This window comes from Pangasianodon hypophthalmus, chromosome 22 (assembly GCF_027358585.1).
Source record: "Pangasianodon hypophthalmus isolate fPanHyp1 chromosome 22, fPanHyp1.pri, whole genome shotgun sequence".
Classification (NCBI taxonomy): Eukaryota; Metazoa; Chordata; class Actinopteri; order Siluriformes; family Pangasiidae; genus Pangasianodon; species Pangasianodon hypophthalmus.
The window spans coordinates 15,643,543-15,659,222 of record NC_069731.1 but is presented as its reverse complement, the minus strand read 5'-3'; the positions used below and the strand labels follow the sequence as shown (position 1 = coordinate 15,659,222).

The 15,680-nt window shown below is 38.0% G+C and overlaps 1 protein-coding gene across 1 annotated transcript; it reads right to left on the bottom strand.

Moving 5' to 3' along the window:
- Nucleotides 1-60: 60 nt before the first annotated feature.
- Nucleotides 61-14,907, bottom strand: si:ch73-173p19.1 (uncharacterized). Its single transcript, XM_026937952.3, has 17 exons — nucleotides 14,692-14,907; nucleotides 13,311-13,417; nucleotides 12,106-12,224; nucleotides 10,853-10,992; nucleotides 10,078-10,218; nucleotides 8,756-9,149; nucleotides 7,619-7,705; nucleotides 7,433-7,511; nucleotides 7,053-7,240; nucleotides 6,681-6,923; nucleotides 5,993-6,091; nucleotides 5,639-5,832; nucleotides 5,084-5,258; nucleotides 4,762-4,918; nucleotides 2,673-2,826; nucleotides 2,420-2,528; nucleotides 61-1,601 (listed from the first exon to the last, which is right to left on the bottom strand). The coding sequence occupies exons 1-17, from the start codon at nucleotides 14,704-14,706 to the stop codon at nucleotides 1,405-1,407; spliced, it is 2,598 nt and encodes an 865-aa protein (XP_026793753.1). The 5' UTR covers nucleotides 14,707-14,907; the 3' UTR covers nucleotides 61-1,404.
- Nucleotides 14,908-15,680: the final 773 nt, after the last annotated feature.

Sequence of the window (15,680 nt, the reverse complement as noted above, 5' to 3'; positions counted from 1 at the left end):
GTTAAAAAGTATTACATGTCATTCATTAGATATATTAAAACCAGCAAACACTGTTTACACTACATTAGACTCATCTGACTTGTTGGTGCAGCTTCTAAGTGTACGGTTAGAGACTAAAAGTTGTTTTTCCATCCACAGCGTGTGTTAATCATCTTCTACTCTTGATTAGTGTCAGTTTCTGACCACAACATGTGGTTATGAAACATATCATGCTGTACATGTTCATTAACACTCCTACTGTGGTATTATGCTGGGTAATCTTTACATGGCCAACATCCTTTTTGTCTTCCTCTTCAGAGAAACAAATGATCTTCCGTTAACTGCTCAGTTCTTCAGAAGCTGCAAAAATGTCTGCATAAACGAAAACTGGGGCATTTGGGGGAACACATTAGTTTATTGTTCATGAGCATGACATGAAAGAGCTACAAATCAAAAATTCTGCTTAAGTGCAAATCTGCCTCTTTTGCTTTCATTGAGCTCGAGGCTCAATTTACTAAAGTGTCTGTACTCCCAGCAGGATTAAAACTAGATGAATAGATGGCTACATCACTCAGGAGATATGCCCGTTATTTAAAAAAAAAAAAAATCATTCATTTGTACTGTACAGTAAGCAACAGTTACAATTTGTAATAACTTGTTATCTTTTTAATGATCTCATACAAAACTATTACAAAATACAAACAATATCTAAAAATATATATTTTTATTGAGTTATATTTTGCAGTGTCAAGCTTAACAGTCTTAAATAATTTAGTACTGCATAAAAACACTGATTCTTGGTCTGATTCTTGAAAATTGTTCTGATTTACCTAATTTTGTAATTCTGAATGATATGGCACAACTTATACATAATAATATTGTTACTAATAATAATAATAATAATGTCTGATTGATAAACGCTGTAGTTACACACTTTATTTAGTAAAATGTTATATGTAACTACTTTTGGTAAATTTGCAAATAAGTATGTTTCCAGTATTTTATCAGTACAACTGCTTACATTATCCCCTACAGTTTATTTTCTTTAATTTGCTTTTGCAAAAATAGCATTATTAATGCAAAAAATTTATAAAAAAAAAAGGTAAATCAACCTGGGTTTGAATTTCTTGGGTGATGAAACCCTTACTTTCAGCCAAAGCCTCCTAGCCAAAACCAAAACCAGACCAAAGCTAACCAAAGCTAACTGGTTTAATTAATAAAAGCATTATTACATTATTGCATTTATTTGTTTTTTATTTGTAAAGCTATCTTGATTGAAACTATTGAAACTATTACTATGTTATTAAGTACAAGATTAAGATGTGATAATTGCAGAAGCAAGAAAGAGCAACTGAATAATGGCTTTGCTTGTAATGAAAATCTCTAGGAAATGTGTGTGTGCATAATAGCCTGTTCAGTGCTGTCTCAATGTAATGGCCGATCTTCATCAGTACCACCATCATCATCGCTTTGTTGTTCAGCAGGGAGCGGCCGCGTGTTATTGGCACGGATGTTGATCAGGTGAGGAGAGGCGGAGATCAGGTTGGCCACGCCCCCTGCAGTCACACCGGTACTGTCCAGATTTACCTGACTCAGTTTCATACCGTGAAGAAACTTTAATCCTGGAAATGATACAATAAGATGAAGGGTGTTTTATTACACAGTATACGAGACACACTTTAAGCTGCTTTAACATTAGGTGTTTGTTTTTTTTCCTCCACAACTGACAGCACACATTTTACAAGTAAACTTATGGGAAGTGGCGCTTTGAAAGAGATTTTTTTTTGTCGTCACAACAGAAAGCTTCCAAATTGAAAAACAGTTATGCAATTTAGAAAACCGCTGACCAATCAGGTGGCAGATTGGAAGAAAAAAAAAAAGGAAAAAAAAAAACATCTTGGAAGACAGAGTGCTGGGAGAACAGTTTGTCTTGTTAGCGAGCGAATATTAGGAGCTTTATGGCATCTGAGCTAAACTGAGTAAATATTTAAAAATACATGAAATCTTTGCTGTTGGTAAATCTAGACAGATAAGACAGTTAAATAGCTAGTACAATCAATAGGGAGAAAGCTGTAGTAGCATTGCTATGGTTACTGTGTACGCATCCTGTGAATCACTTTTTTAATATCAGCACAAAAGTCGCTCTGGCCAGCATCATTTATGTTTAAAAAAAAAAAACAGCTTGACACTCGATTTAGTCTTTTATAATGCAAGTAAAATCATTAGTCAGTAATCTCTAATCTGACATTACTACATCTACAATGTATATTTATAACGTAGAGTCTACAATCTGAAATATATATATGTGTGTGTGTGTGTGTGTAATCCACAAAAGTTGTAATCAGTAATTTATCTTTTACATGTAATATACAGTCTGTAATCTACAATCTATAATCTATGATGTATAAACTATAATTTTATTTTATTTTTTTTGCTTTACCCCGATCGGTGATGCGCGTATTGCTCAGGTTCAGTTTGATCAGTTCAGTGCAACGAATTAAAGCTTTCAGTACCGAATCTCCCACCTGCGTGCAAGACAAACCAAGAACCTACACAAACACAAAAAGACACACAAACACTCTCAACACAAGAATAATGAAAATCACTCATTTTTTACATTTTATTTCACAATTTTAAAATTGCCATATTTCATATATATACATGTATGTGTGTGTGTGCGCAGGTGTGTGTACCTGTAGGTAAGGCAGGCGTGTGATGAACTCAGTGACTCCACGGCTCGTCACGGCTGTTCGGTTTAGACACACATCCATCAGCAGAGTGAGAGTGGACAGAGCTGATAAGCCCGCATCAGTGAGGGGAGTGTTACTCAATGAAAGCTTCTTCAGCCTGGAGACAGACAGCCAGAGAGAGTACTTTAAATAGGGATTAAAAAGTACATCATTTCTATCGTTCATATCTGCTGGACCAATTCACATATAGACTTAATCCATAAACCATAATATGTTCAGGCATCTTACACCTGACTAAAACTCACCAGAACTGCGTATCGCACAATAACCTTCCTGTTCAAAACAGATTTGATAAACATGTTGGCCCCGATTTACTAAAGGTCTGTGTAAAAAAAAAAAAACATGCAAACTTAATAACACCTGCAAAAAGAAAGCTTATTTACTAAGACAGTCTGCAAAGGATTGCATCATTCAAATAAGCAAAATAGTAAAATCCGGTTTTGTGCGTTGGCCTTTACGAATATGTAGTTCGGGGTGTTTCTAACTAAAGTGAAAATATATAGAGTTCAGGCACTGCAAATTTAATATTGTACAATTATTCATATTAATATTACAGATGCAGTGTGATTAACTAAACCTGAAAGTCACTTCACAAATGGTGACTGAGTGTGCAAATAAATATACCTGGAGGGCATGTATTAAATGTGACGAAGTCTGTTATTATGCTATTTATTAGGCTTTAATAATAACAAGGTTGATCATGATTATATTTCGAAAAGAGGAGCAAATCATTTCATAAAATAACTTAATATTAGCACGAATGTTGGTTTCATATAATATAGTCTCAGCTAGTTCACACCTCTGATGACAAAAAGAAAATTTGTCAACCGATAAACAGAACATATACTTTTATCTTTTATATTTTTTTATGTATTTTGTATATTTTATCAACACAACTCACAGCCCTTAATCCACATTATATTAGAAGTGCAATTATGCATGGAGGGTTAGGTTTAGTATCAGTTGCACTCTTCTGAGATTCTCTTAAATACACTATATGGCCAAAAGTTTGTGGAAACCTGAACAGTACACCTATGTGTTTTTAGAACATCCCATTCCAGATTTTTGCTGTTCCACCCCTTTGCTGTTGTAATAACCTCCACTCTTCTAGGAGAAGGCTTTCCACTAGAATTTGGAGCGTGGTTATGGGGATTTGTGTTCATTCAGCCACAAGAGCATTAGTGAGGTCAGGCACTGATTGTTAGGTGAGGAGGTCTGGGGTTCAGTCGGTGTTCCAGTTCAGCCCAAAGGTGTTCAGTGGGGTTGAGGTCAGGGCTCTGTGCAGGACACTCGAGTTCTTCCACCCCAACATTGGTAAACCATGTCTTCATGGAACTCGCTTTATGCACAGGGGCATTGTCATGCTGGAACAGGTTTGGGCCTCTTAGTTCCAGTGAAGGGAAATTATAATGCCACAGCATACAAATATCCTATAAAATTGTGTGGCAACAGTTTCGGGAAAAGTACTCATATGGGTGTAATGGTCAGGTGTCCAGAAACTTTTAGCCATATAGTATATCTCAACTGTTACCAATGGCGATCAAAAACAAACTGCACAAAACAGCAAGAACCTCATTTTATGCAACTATTCCTTTGTCAACATACACAACCGGGATGGCTCTGTGCTAACAGCAAAACTAATAAACAGCACTTTATACCCTCTGATTTTACTGACCCGAGAGACCATAACCCTGTTTCCTTTTTTTTTTAAATCAAATTCACAGGTCAGATTTCACCTAAATAATAATGTGAAATAAGTCAATATGAAGGGAAAGTAACCAATACCAGAAGCAATGCAAGTCTTTCACATTTTGCATCCTTTTCCCTTCAGTAGATTGACTTTCTGCCTGGTGAATTTTATTCTCCTTTTGTCTGACCACTGCATTAGCGGAAAAGGCAGAAAAGCTTTTACGGTATTTTCAGGTATCTCCAGTACTGCCATGGCAAGGGGTCAAAAAACTGTAACACCTCTGTATTTGGGATTTTAGTAAATCAGGGGCATGGTACTTTATATATTACACTCTACACGTACCGAGGCAGTTTTCCCAAGTGTGTGATGCCCTGGTCAGTAATGTGTGTATAGTCGCTAAGGTCGAGTTCAGACAGCAGAGTGTGTGCGCAGAGGAAGAAAAGTCCAGCATCAGTCACTGAGTGACGACCAGGAAGTGTTAATTGAGTCAGATTCAGCCCTGCAATAAAAATAAATGGAAAATCATTTATGCATTAATACAGGGAATGCTAAAAACATATTAACACAAATATGTGATCAGTTGCAGTGTGAATGGTTTAAAATCTGCTCTTGATAGAAAGTGCTGGAAAAGTTACAGACTAACACACACAGTGAGAGGACTGACCTGAGATGATCTCGAGTGTGTGATCACCGCTACTGACAGGAACACCGTGAAGACTGAGTGATGATAGATTGCGGTGCGCTGAAAGACACTGCAAGGATTCTTCTTTAACCTGAGTGAAGTCAAGGTGAAGAGTCTGTAGATCGTGCAGACTGGCCAGAGCAGACACGTCACACACCTGAGAGAAACACAACCAAAGAAGAAATGTCACAATAATAATAAAAATCGATATCAGTTATGTGTTTAATGAGGCATTTAAAAAAACCAGAATATTCATTCTACATTTTTAAGGATCTCTAAGTCTTGGTTGGTCCCAGTCTTTATGGGTTTCCCTTCTGGTTTGTTACAGGTCTTAGATGCTTTAACTTTTTGGTTAGTCAGGTCTTTAACATTTGACCTAGTTGATTTGTTCCAGTCTTTATAGATTTGGGTTGGTCACAGACTAATGTTTTCCCTTCTTTATTAATCTCAGTCTTTTAAGCTTTCATTCTCAGTTAGCCCCAGAGCTAGAAAAGAGAGTAGCCAGGATGTGTGTGTGTGTGAGTGTGTGTATGTTACCCTGGTGTGTGTGATGCTGAGCAGACGCAGCTGTGGTACACACACACGCAGTGCAGTTAGCGTTTCCTCCGTAACAGCTGTTTGGTTTAAACTCAGGTGAACAAGTGCAGGAGGAGATGACTGAAGGAAGACCAGCAGACCGGCATCACTCACTTTAGTGTGATCCAGAATCAACACACACAAGGATCTGAGAGCTAAACACACCCACACGTGCACACACACACACACACACACACACACACACACACACATTAGAGCTGGATAAGAGAACACTTTAAATGAGCTGATGCTGCATGTTAATACTGACTGAATGTGGTTATGTCGGAGGACTATAACAGATGTAGTATAACTTACGTGTCATGTGGTGTAAACAGCCGTCAGTAAGTTTAGAGCAGGCCGAGAGATTCAGATACTGCAGCTTCACCAATTTACACAGCACAGACAGCCCACAATCTGCCAGAGACAAAATAAAAACAAACGTCTTTTACAGCTACATAACAACACACTATCACGGAGTTAACCTAGTGGCCAGGTTTATATTTGCTGTTAATTTTATATATATGCAAAATTTATATATATGCAAATATCTGATGTCTGTTTCCTGTGTTTATTCAGCCTGATGATCGCGCATGTCTGGTAAATAAATTACACACCATGTGCGCATGGTGCAGTACCAGCATAAATAGTGGAAGGGATGAGGTGTGATGTGGCACAATGCTGGCAACAGATTAAACAAACTTCAGCAGTTTCAAATCGCATACATATCCACTATTCTAGAAAACGTACTAAATGTTACTAAAAGCATTGACACTGGAGACTCCTTCCATGAATGCTAAAATAAATGTCTCTTTAGTGAAAGCTTCGCCACACTGACGATTAAATTATGTGGAATGCCCTAAATACAAATTCCTGTGCAAGTTGTTGCCATAGAAATGATACCCTATTAGAATGAGGGTGTTACAACAATGGCAGAAAGTTTTACTTTTTTACTTTAAGGTACACACACAAACACACACACACACACACACTCTCTCAGATGTACCAGTGATTAGTGGGGAGTTGACCAAGCTGAGGTGTGTGAGGTGTGTAAATGTGCTGAGTTGCTGCAGCAGTGTGTTGGTGGTGTATGGGTAGCTGTTTAAAGTTAGCTTCCGAAGCGAGCAGCCAATGAAGAGCTGAAGAGTTCGAGGGTTCAGCAGGCGATCTGAGGTCATGTGACCCAACAGACGCTCAGCCAGCTCTGGGGTCAAACATGAAAAACTGCTGACGAACTGCATATAAGGAGCTGAGAGAGACAGAAAGACAAAACTGTCATTACTGTGTATTTTAGCAGATGATACAATTCACCACACTGTAAAAATAATAAAAAGAACAAGGAGCATGCGTGTGTTTATAATGTCTCTATGTTTCTGACCGCTGGTGAGGGAGATGGCAGCGCGTGTTGCCATGGTAACAAGTTTGGGCACACTGCAGGGTTTCTTGTGGGGAGCCAGAGACTCGGTGTGGTGATGTTGCTGTTGATCATTTCTCTGTAAACGCTGTAATGCTGCCTCACCGGGTAAAACTCTGCCCTCTGCTGGATCTACTGAGGCATCTGGATCACTACACACACACACACACACACACACACTTAATAATATGCTATGTGCCTAAATACTGATCATTGACTCGTAATGTAAAACTACAGTTAAATTTATAGGTAATATGATTAAAATAGTTCCAGTAATATAAAGCCAGTATAAATATTCTTCAAACAGTAAAAAGATGTGTGCATGCGTGCGTGTGTGTGTATACCCGAGTCTGTTTCCCTGGTTCGGCCAGTAATGCTGATCCTGATCTCTGAGCTCATTAAAGAAAGGAAGGCGAGGTACAGCTGGGATAAACACAGACAAATTTATACTAAGAGATGGACTTGAGCTACAGTGAAGCTATTTATCACAGGCCAACAAATACCACTTCTACAGTATAAAAGTTCAGTACCATTAATATCTACCAGTGGCTGTTCTTCATCAGCACCAGCATCATCATCATCACCTTCTTCTCCTGGCACCAGTCTCTGTCCACGGCCTGTCAATAAGAAATGTCCTTAATGACAATTCCCTTAACTAATATTAAAATGTAAATCAAAGCAAAGTAAAAAAGATTTGACCTGCAGACACATTCCTATATAAAATCACCAGCCACTTTATTAGGAACACCTGTACATTCATGCAATTATCCAATCAGTCAAACATGTGGCAGCAGCACAATGCATAAAATCAAGCAGATACAAGTCAAGAGCTTTGGTTCATGCACACATCAAACATCAGGACAAACTGGGAAAAAATGTGATTTCAGGGATTGTGACTGTGGCATAGATTTTAGTGCCATGAAGGCTGATTCGTGTATTTCAGAATCTGCTGATCTCCTGGGATTTTCACACATAAGAAAATCTAGAGTTTACACAAAATGGTGCGAAAAAAAACTGAAAAACATATACAGTGAGTGGCAGTTCTGGTTGGAGCTGACACAAAGTCTAAAAAGTAATTCAAATAACCACTCTTTATAACCATGGTGAGCAGAAAAGCATCTCACAACGCACAACAGGCTGATCTCATGATGGACTTCATTTCCATTGCTTCACTCTGGATTCAGTGTAACAGTGACAACACATGAGTGAGGGAAGCCATATTAACATTGCCATAATGATAGCATCATGTTTTGAACCCTACTGCAAATAACTAGTGTTGGCAACTGGGGGGAAGAAAAAAATTTTTTCAAACAATTTATATTACGTTGCACACGTCAGCAAGACACCTCGACTCAACCTATCTAGAGTAATGTAGAAGTAGTGATGGTAGTCGTGGTTATCGTAGTCATGGTTATCACTTGTCAAATACCTTTCCAATGGTTAATTAGCAAGCTACCCTAGTTAGTTCACTTAAGGCTAGGTGTGGATGCATGTGGACAAAGCTTGAAATAGTCAGCAGAACAGTCCACTAGGCTTTGTATTACGCTCCCATTGTTCCAGGAATTCGCCCAAATTTATGTCACTGCACCACTGAAAAAACAAAAACGTGCATGCATTTTATATATATATGTGTGTGTGTGTGTGTGTGTGTGTGTGTGTGTTTGTACCCCAGCGGTGACGAGGTTCAGCAATCCCAGCATGCACCATGTCTTCCCAGCGTAGTTGTTGAAACTGGGGTGGAGCTACAGGTTGTGGTAAAACATCTGCCCCCTGCTGGGCAGGAGGGTCAATGCGAGGTGGCTCAGGATCATGGACAGCAGCGGGGATGGAGGGATCAGGAGGAGTGATGGCCTGAAGGACGAGTGCAGCGTTCGGTGTTAAACCGAGACAGCGCAGTGACAGTGACATGTCATCATCACTGAAGCGCCGACGAGGAAAACCATGAAAAAGTGTGAATGAGGGAAGAGACGGCTGGAGGGAAGTGACATGGTCAACGACATCCCGGAGAGGAGCATCTGCTGGAAAACACACACGCAAAGACTCGCCGGAGGGGAGACGGATCTACAACACACACACACACACACACACACACAGATAAGAGCTAATATTAATACTAAATGTTAATACAATCAAAAACTAAGAAAAAATTATGCTGAAATTTTGGCACTTACAGTTAAAAAAGAGCAGAAATAATATTAAAAAATTATAACAATTGTGCAGGCTGAATAGTGTGAATTATACCACAGTACTGTTCAATTCTCAATTCTGATTGGTGTTGATTAATTGTCTATAATGGAAGGTTTATATTAATGTGCTCGACCTAATACGTTATCGTTTCTATAGTAACAACTTTCACAGGGACTTGTACGGCAGATGCCCCACATAAACTGAATTAATTGTTAACATGGTGATTAAAAGTTTATTTAGCATTTTGGAAAGAGTCTCCAGTGTCAGTGCAGTCAGAGGTTAAGCTGTAAAGAGGTAAAACAACTGTAAGTTGTTTATCTTTGGAGAACTTTGGGATTTCGCAGTGACATAATGAAGTGCGTTTTTTGTCTTAGTACTTTCAAGAAAGAGAAAAAAGAGATTATAGCTTTGACAGCTGCTATAACGTAAGCGATAACAGGAAGTAACTTGTTTCATGGACGTTCCACAAAAGTTACCATAAATAGATAAAATCTACATTAAATAAAAATGTAGTCACTGGCAAATTGCTGTGGTGCGAGAGGAATGAAACCACTTCTGGATGCGTTCTGGGTTTCAGTAGCTTCTTCACACCACCCTGTTGACGATTATTTTCCTACAACTGCACATCTCGGTAAGATTTATTTTTACTCCTTAAATATTAAATATCTCATTCTAATCACAGATCTTGATTTATAAACTCCATAATTCAGCGTGATAAAATCTTACCACTTAATGAAATCATGTCTGTCTGTCTGTGTGTGTGTGTGTGTGTGTGTGTGTGTGTGTGTGTTTGCATTCTTACCATTAGAATGCAATTGCTGTCTGCGCCGCTCTGCACTCGTTCACTCGGTTTCTCTCGTTCACTGACAGTTGGAGTGATGGTGTGTTTCTCCTGCTGAGCACGGCGATCTTCTGCTATTCTTTTCAAGATTAACTCTCGCTCCTGAGAACACACACACATTTACATGAGGCATGCCAGAGGGAGGGACTGTCTCTAAACCAACAAACCAACAAAACAAAGTGGCACACAGCTGACAACAATATTCTAGTTAATTAAAGTGAGAGGTGAACTCCAGGACGAATAAACAGGGAAACGCAACCAGTCAGGTATCAGGTAATCTCTGTTAAGGCTTTCTTCAGATGGCATTAATTTTACATGGGGAGTAATGTTGATGTTTCTCTCCCTCCATGTGGTGTAAATTTCCACCCGATTTTCTTTTTCTGATGAACTTGATACTGATCTGATCATTTTAATCATGTCTGGTAGGGGTGTAACAAAATTGAGCACTGCACGCTCATGTTAATGGTCTTTCCTTTTCCCCACAAGCTTCGTATATGGCTGCTCGCTCGTGCCCGCATGAGAGTAAAGACCTTCCACTCACGCAACTTTTATGTTGCGTCCTGCTGGGTCACAATCCTGATACATTCCTGATGAATGATCTGCTGCTGCTGTTGTGGCCACTGCAGAACTGATTTAGTCAACACACACCAAAGAAGAAGAAAGGTTTTCATAAACCCCTAATGGTCTTAATAGTAGTATATACCATAATGGCTTAAATAAAAAAAAGCGTGTGTACCTGTGTGTTTTGTCTCTTCTCGGCCCGGGCATGTTCTGCTGCTCTCTGTCTCTCCTGAGCGAGAAAGTCATTGTTTTGCTTTATTCGAGACTTTACAGGTTCGGTTTCTGCTGCAGGATGATGCAGCACCAAATCAGCACCTTCAACACACACACACAGAGTGCGGTTTATTGGTGTGAGATTCTTTAGTGTGAGGTTCACTGGTGTGAGGTTTATTAGTGTGAGGTTTGTTAGCGTGAGGTTTACTACTGTGAGGTTTATTAGTGTGAGGTTTATTAGTGTGAGGTTTGTTAGTTTGATGTTTGTTAGTGTGAGGTTTATTAGTGTGAGGTTTGTTAGTGTGAGGTTTATTAGTGTGAGGTTTGTTAGTGTGAGGTTTATTAGCGTGAGGTTTACTACTGTGAGGTTTATTAGTGTGAGGTTTATTAGTCTGAGGTTTGTTAGTTTGATGTTTGTTAGTGTGAGGTTTATTAGTGTGAGGTTTATTAGTGTGAGGTTTATTATTGTGATGTTTATTAGTTTGAGGTTTATTAGTGTGAGGTTTATTAGTGTGAGGTTTGTTAGTGTGAGGTTTATTATTGTGATGTTTATTAGTTTGAGGTTTATTAGTGTGAGGTTTGTTAGTGTGAGGTTTATTAGCGTGAGGTTTACTACTGTGAGGTTTATTAGTGTGAGGTTTATTAGTGTGAGGTTTGTTAGTTTGATGTTTGTTAGTGTGAGGTTTATTAGTGTGAGGTTTATTAGTGTGAGATTTGTTAGTGTGAGATTTGTTAGTGTGAGATTTATTATTGTGATGTTTATTAGTTTGAGGTTTATTAGTGTGAGGTTTATTATTGTGATGTTTATTAGTGTGAGGTTTATTATTGTGATGTTTATTAGTTTGAGGTTTATTAGCATGAGGTTTACTAATGTGAGGTTTGTTAGTGTAAAGTTTGTTAGTGTGAGGTTTGTTAGTGTAAAGTTTGTTAGTGTAAAGTTTGTTAGTGTGAGGTTTGTTAGTGTAAAGTTTGTTAGTGTGAGGTTTGTTAATGTAAAGTTTGTTAGTGTAAAGTTTGTTAGTGTGAGGTTTGTTAGTGTAAAGTTTGTTAGTGTGAGGTTTGTTAATGTAAAGTTTGTTAGTGTGAGATTCATTAACACAAGGGTGGTTAGTCTGAGGTTCATTAGGTTGAGATTTTTGAGTGCAAGGTTTCTTGGCGTGAAGTTTGTTAGTGTGAGGTTTAAAGTCTAAAGCTTTATTAGTGTGAGGTTTGTACCTTTTCCCTCCGTCTGAGCTCCTTGAGCATCTTTAGGAGGGTTAAATGCAGCAATAGCACTTGTAACTGGTCCGGAACGTGGCATTAGTGTGTGTCTCGGACTGCCAGCCCGCACAATCCTGCACACACGGCGTTGGAGAAAGAAACACAATGTTCAATCCTTTAAGATACTGTTCTGATAGAAAACTTTAAAATAAAAAAGGGCAAAATTAATGCATGGGCCAATGGGGTAGTTGGGGGAATGAAAATAAACCTGTGCTTTATCTTTTTCTGAATTATCTCCTTACGCATAAAACAGTTCTGCTTAACTGGCGTAACAACCAAGAACAGAGAGTTCTAACAATTTATGCTGAATATAAAAAAAAATATTTAAAATCAAATATTTTTCCAGGTTCTCCAATTTCTTCTCACAACCCAAAAAAAAGCGGGTAGGTGGATTTGCTTTGCTAAATTGCCACTAGGTGTGAATGTGTGTGTGAATGTGTGTATACATGGCACCCTGCAATGCACTGGCATCCCGTCCAGGGTGTATTCCTGTCTCACACCCAGTGTTCCTGGGATAGGCTCCAGACCCACCACCACACTGACTAGGATAAAGCACTTACTGAAGATGAATGAATAAATACATTTTTCATACAATGTATGATTCAAGCTTTTTTTTTAACCCAATTTGTTTGCTGACAATCACTTTCAAATATAGTCTGAGTAAACAACTTATGTCAACCAGACCATATAGTGTAAGAACATAAATTTTACACTGAAACCAAAAAGATTAAGCCAACAAGATTTCTAAAAGTGTACATTCTCTGCCTAGCTGAGTCACTCTGGGACTGTGGTTATTGCACATATAGTATTAACACAGATTTATTTCCACTCACCACAACCATTCATGCTTAAAAATCTGTACTAACATGTTACTACACTATAAAGATTGAATATTTTGTGATATTAACTTAAAGTGTTAATTCATTAGGGATTAAAACATTTTGATTCGTGCTTTCTAAGTTGATTATTTTCCTAGGACAGTCATCTTAAAATGCTTTATTCCTCTTATACCACAGAAATTTTCCAAAACGAAACATTTTTACTTATTTTTATTTCCTCTTATCTCCCTCAAACATTTTTAAATCTGTTTATCTGCTTTGGTATAAATAGTAATAAAGCAAAGAGTGTGATATTATTCAGAGACTTTTACGAAGTCTTACCATTCAGCTGCTTCTGGTACAGAGAAACAGCCAGCCTGAACTGCAGCCTGAATCTGATGCTCAGTGAAACCCATTTCACTGAGACAGCGCATGAACTCACCGAGCGTCTACACATGCGCGCACACACACAACCACACAACCACATACACACACACACACGAGAGAGACAGGCCATTATACCTTCTCAATCTTCCCCAAAAAGGACATGAATGTACATATATACAAACAATTCTTGATGGCATTTTTATGCTACAAGACATGTATCACAAAATATAGGTTTTTCCAAAAAAAAAAAAAAAAAAACTTCCAGGAAAAACAGTACACAATATAGATAGACTGGATGTATTAAAAATTAATCACAGTGTAAACAATGTTTCCAGAGAAACAGGATGTTTCAGATCAAAGTCCTTCATTAGCTGTGCAAACTAAGTGTTTCTAAAGCTGAAGGAGATGAACGCAGTCCTTGAAGTGAGCAATTGTAAGGAAAAAGAGCTCATCTTATACACTCTCTGAATTCTGCAACCCCATGGAATGAATGATATTTTGACAACATCCCCAACCATTTTGAACATCTTTGATTTGGAATGTACATTTATGGCATTTGGCAGACACCCTTATCCAGAACGACTTACATTTATGCAACTAAGCAGTTGAGGGTTAAGGGCCCTGCTCAAGGGCCTTACTCAGGGGCCCAGCAGTGGCACTTTAGTGGTGCTGGGACTTGAACTCATAACCTTCTGATCCGATGTCGTAACCACTGTGCTACCACCACCATGCTTCCACCACCAATATCTACTAGTTCCACTAGTTGCACATCTGATGAAGGACCTTTGTCTGAAACATCCTGTATCTCTGGTAACTTTGTTTACTATATTATTGCCACCATTATTACTGAGGTACACTGCAGTGAAAATCCTGGATTCTTTTTTAGATATGTTTTACAGATTCAAATCAGTCACTTCATCAGTAAAGAATTGCAGATACCAATTTTTTTAAAGGTTGAAAAAAAAATACTGGTTTAAAGTAAATCATTTATAGACATGTAACGGACAGTAACGTTCATGGAGATTTAGGGGATTTTCTCTGAAGCACAGAACCGGAAACTGTTTTAAACCACTGTATAGAAAATGTGTATTAATGTGCAGGACTTATTCAGAGCTTCCGGTTGAGTTTACGACTCAGACAAATAACATGAGTTTTCTACAACAACTAAAGTTAAGCATGTAGTCACCAAGTTACTGGCTAATATCTTTTTATACACTTATTCAGCTCTGTGGAAGGAAGTATTTAACATTTCACTATGTTAATGTAGTCTGTCTAAACACTGGAACATGAAACTCAGACTGAAAGTCTAAGTGCAAGTTGAAGTGTTAAATCTCACCGCTGAAGACGCCATTAAAACTGCTTTAAACTGCTTAATCCGAATCCGTCATTTAATCCGAATTAAATAACTGTTAAATGTGCTCGTCAAGCTGCCAAAGCGTTTGTTACGAAAATAAATATGTTATTTTTTTAATTGTTAAAAAAAAAAGATTCAATCATAACACGCTGACAGTAAACAGTGGGCGGGGCCAACGATCATCTGATTAACACTTCCGGGTCCTCTTTCTTCGTCTGTGGTATTAATGAGTCTTGCAGCTGTATTGTGCGCCGCCTGCTGGCAGTTCCTCATTACAGCAAATGAAAATAAATACAGAGTAGATTCATGGCCAAGTACAAGAACAGAGCAACTGAATTTCAGTTCCTTGAGTCTATACGTATGAACATACGAAAATATATATTTTTTTTAAATAAAAATATTAAAAAATAATTTTAATAAATTGTAAAAAAAAAAAAAAAAAAGAAAGAAAATTATATGCATGAAACACCCAGGGCTGCTGGGAATAAGAAGTAATTTTTTTCAATCACAAATTATAACAACAAATAACAATTTTCAGAAGAAATCCTGAACTTCTACAGTTCCTCAGCTAGAATTAATAATTGGAACTTTCTGGCAAGATTTCTATATAATGTAACTGAGTAAGCAATCAGCTACCAACTATAAAATGCTGTTTATAGCTCACAGTAATACTTTATAATAATTTATCTGTCTATATTTAATTTTTTGGGGTTTGTTACATTCCAGGAAGATCAGAAATGTACGCTGAACATGTGATAAGTATCGTCCATGGGACAAGTTGGGACGCAGTGTTGCAACAAGTCAAACTGGGATCCTTTAAGCATTATAATACCCGTATGATTTTCCAGGAGGATTTTCTTTTCATAACAATGGAGAAATTTGTTTTTCAAAAACAATGAAAAGCATGTGCAGTTAACAATGACTGAGGTTAATATGGTTTAGGGCGGGCTACTGGAGCAAGTCACTGATGA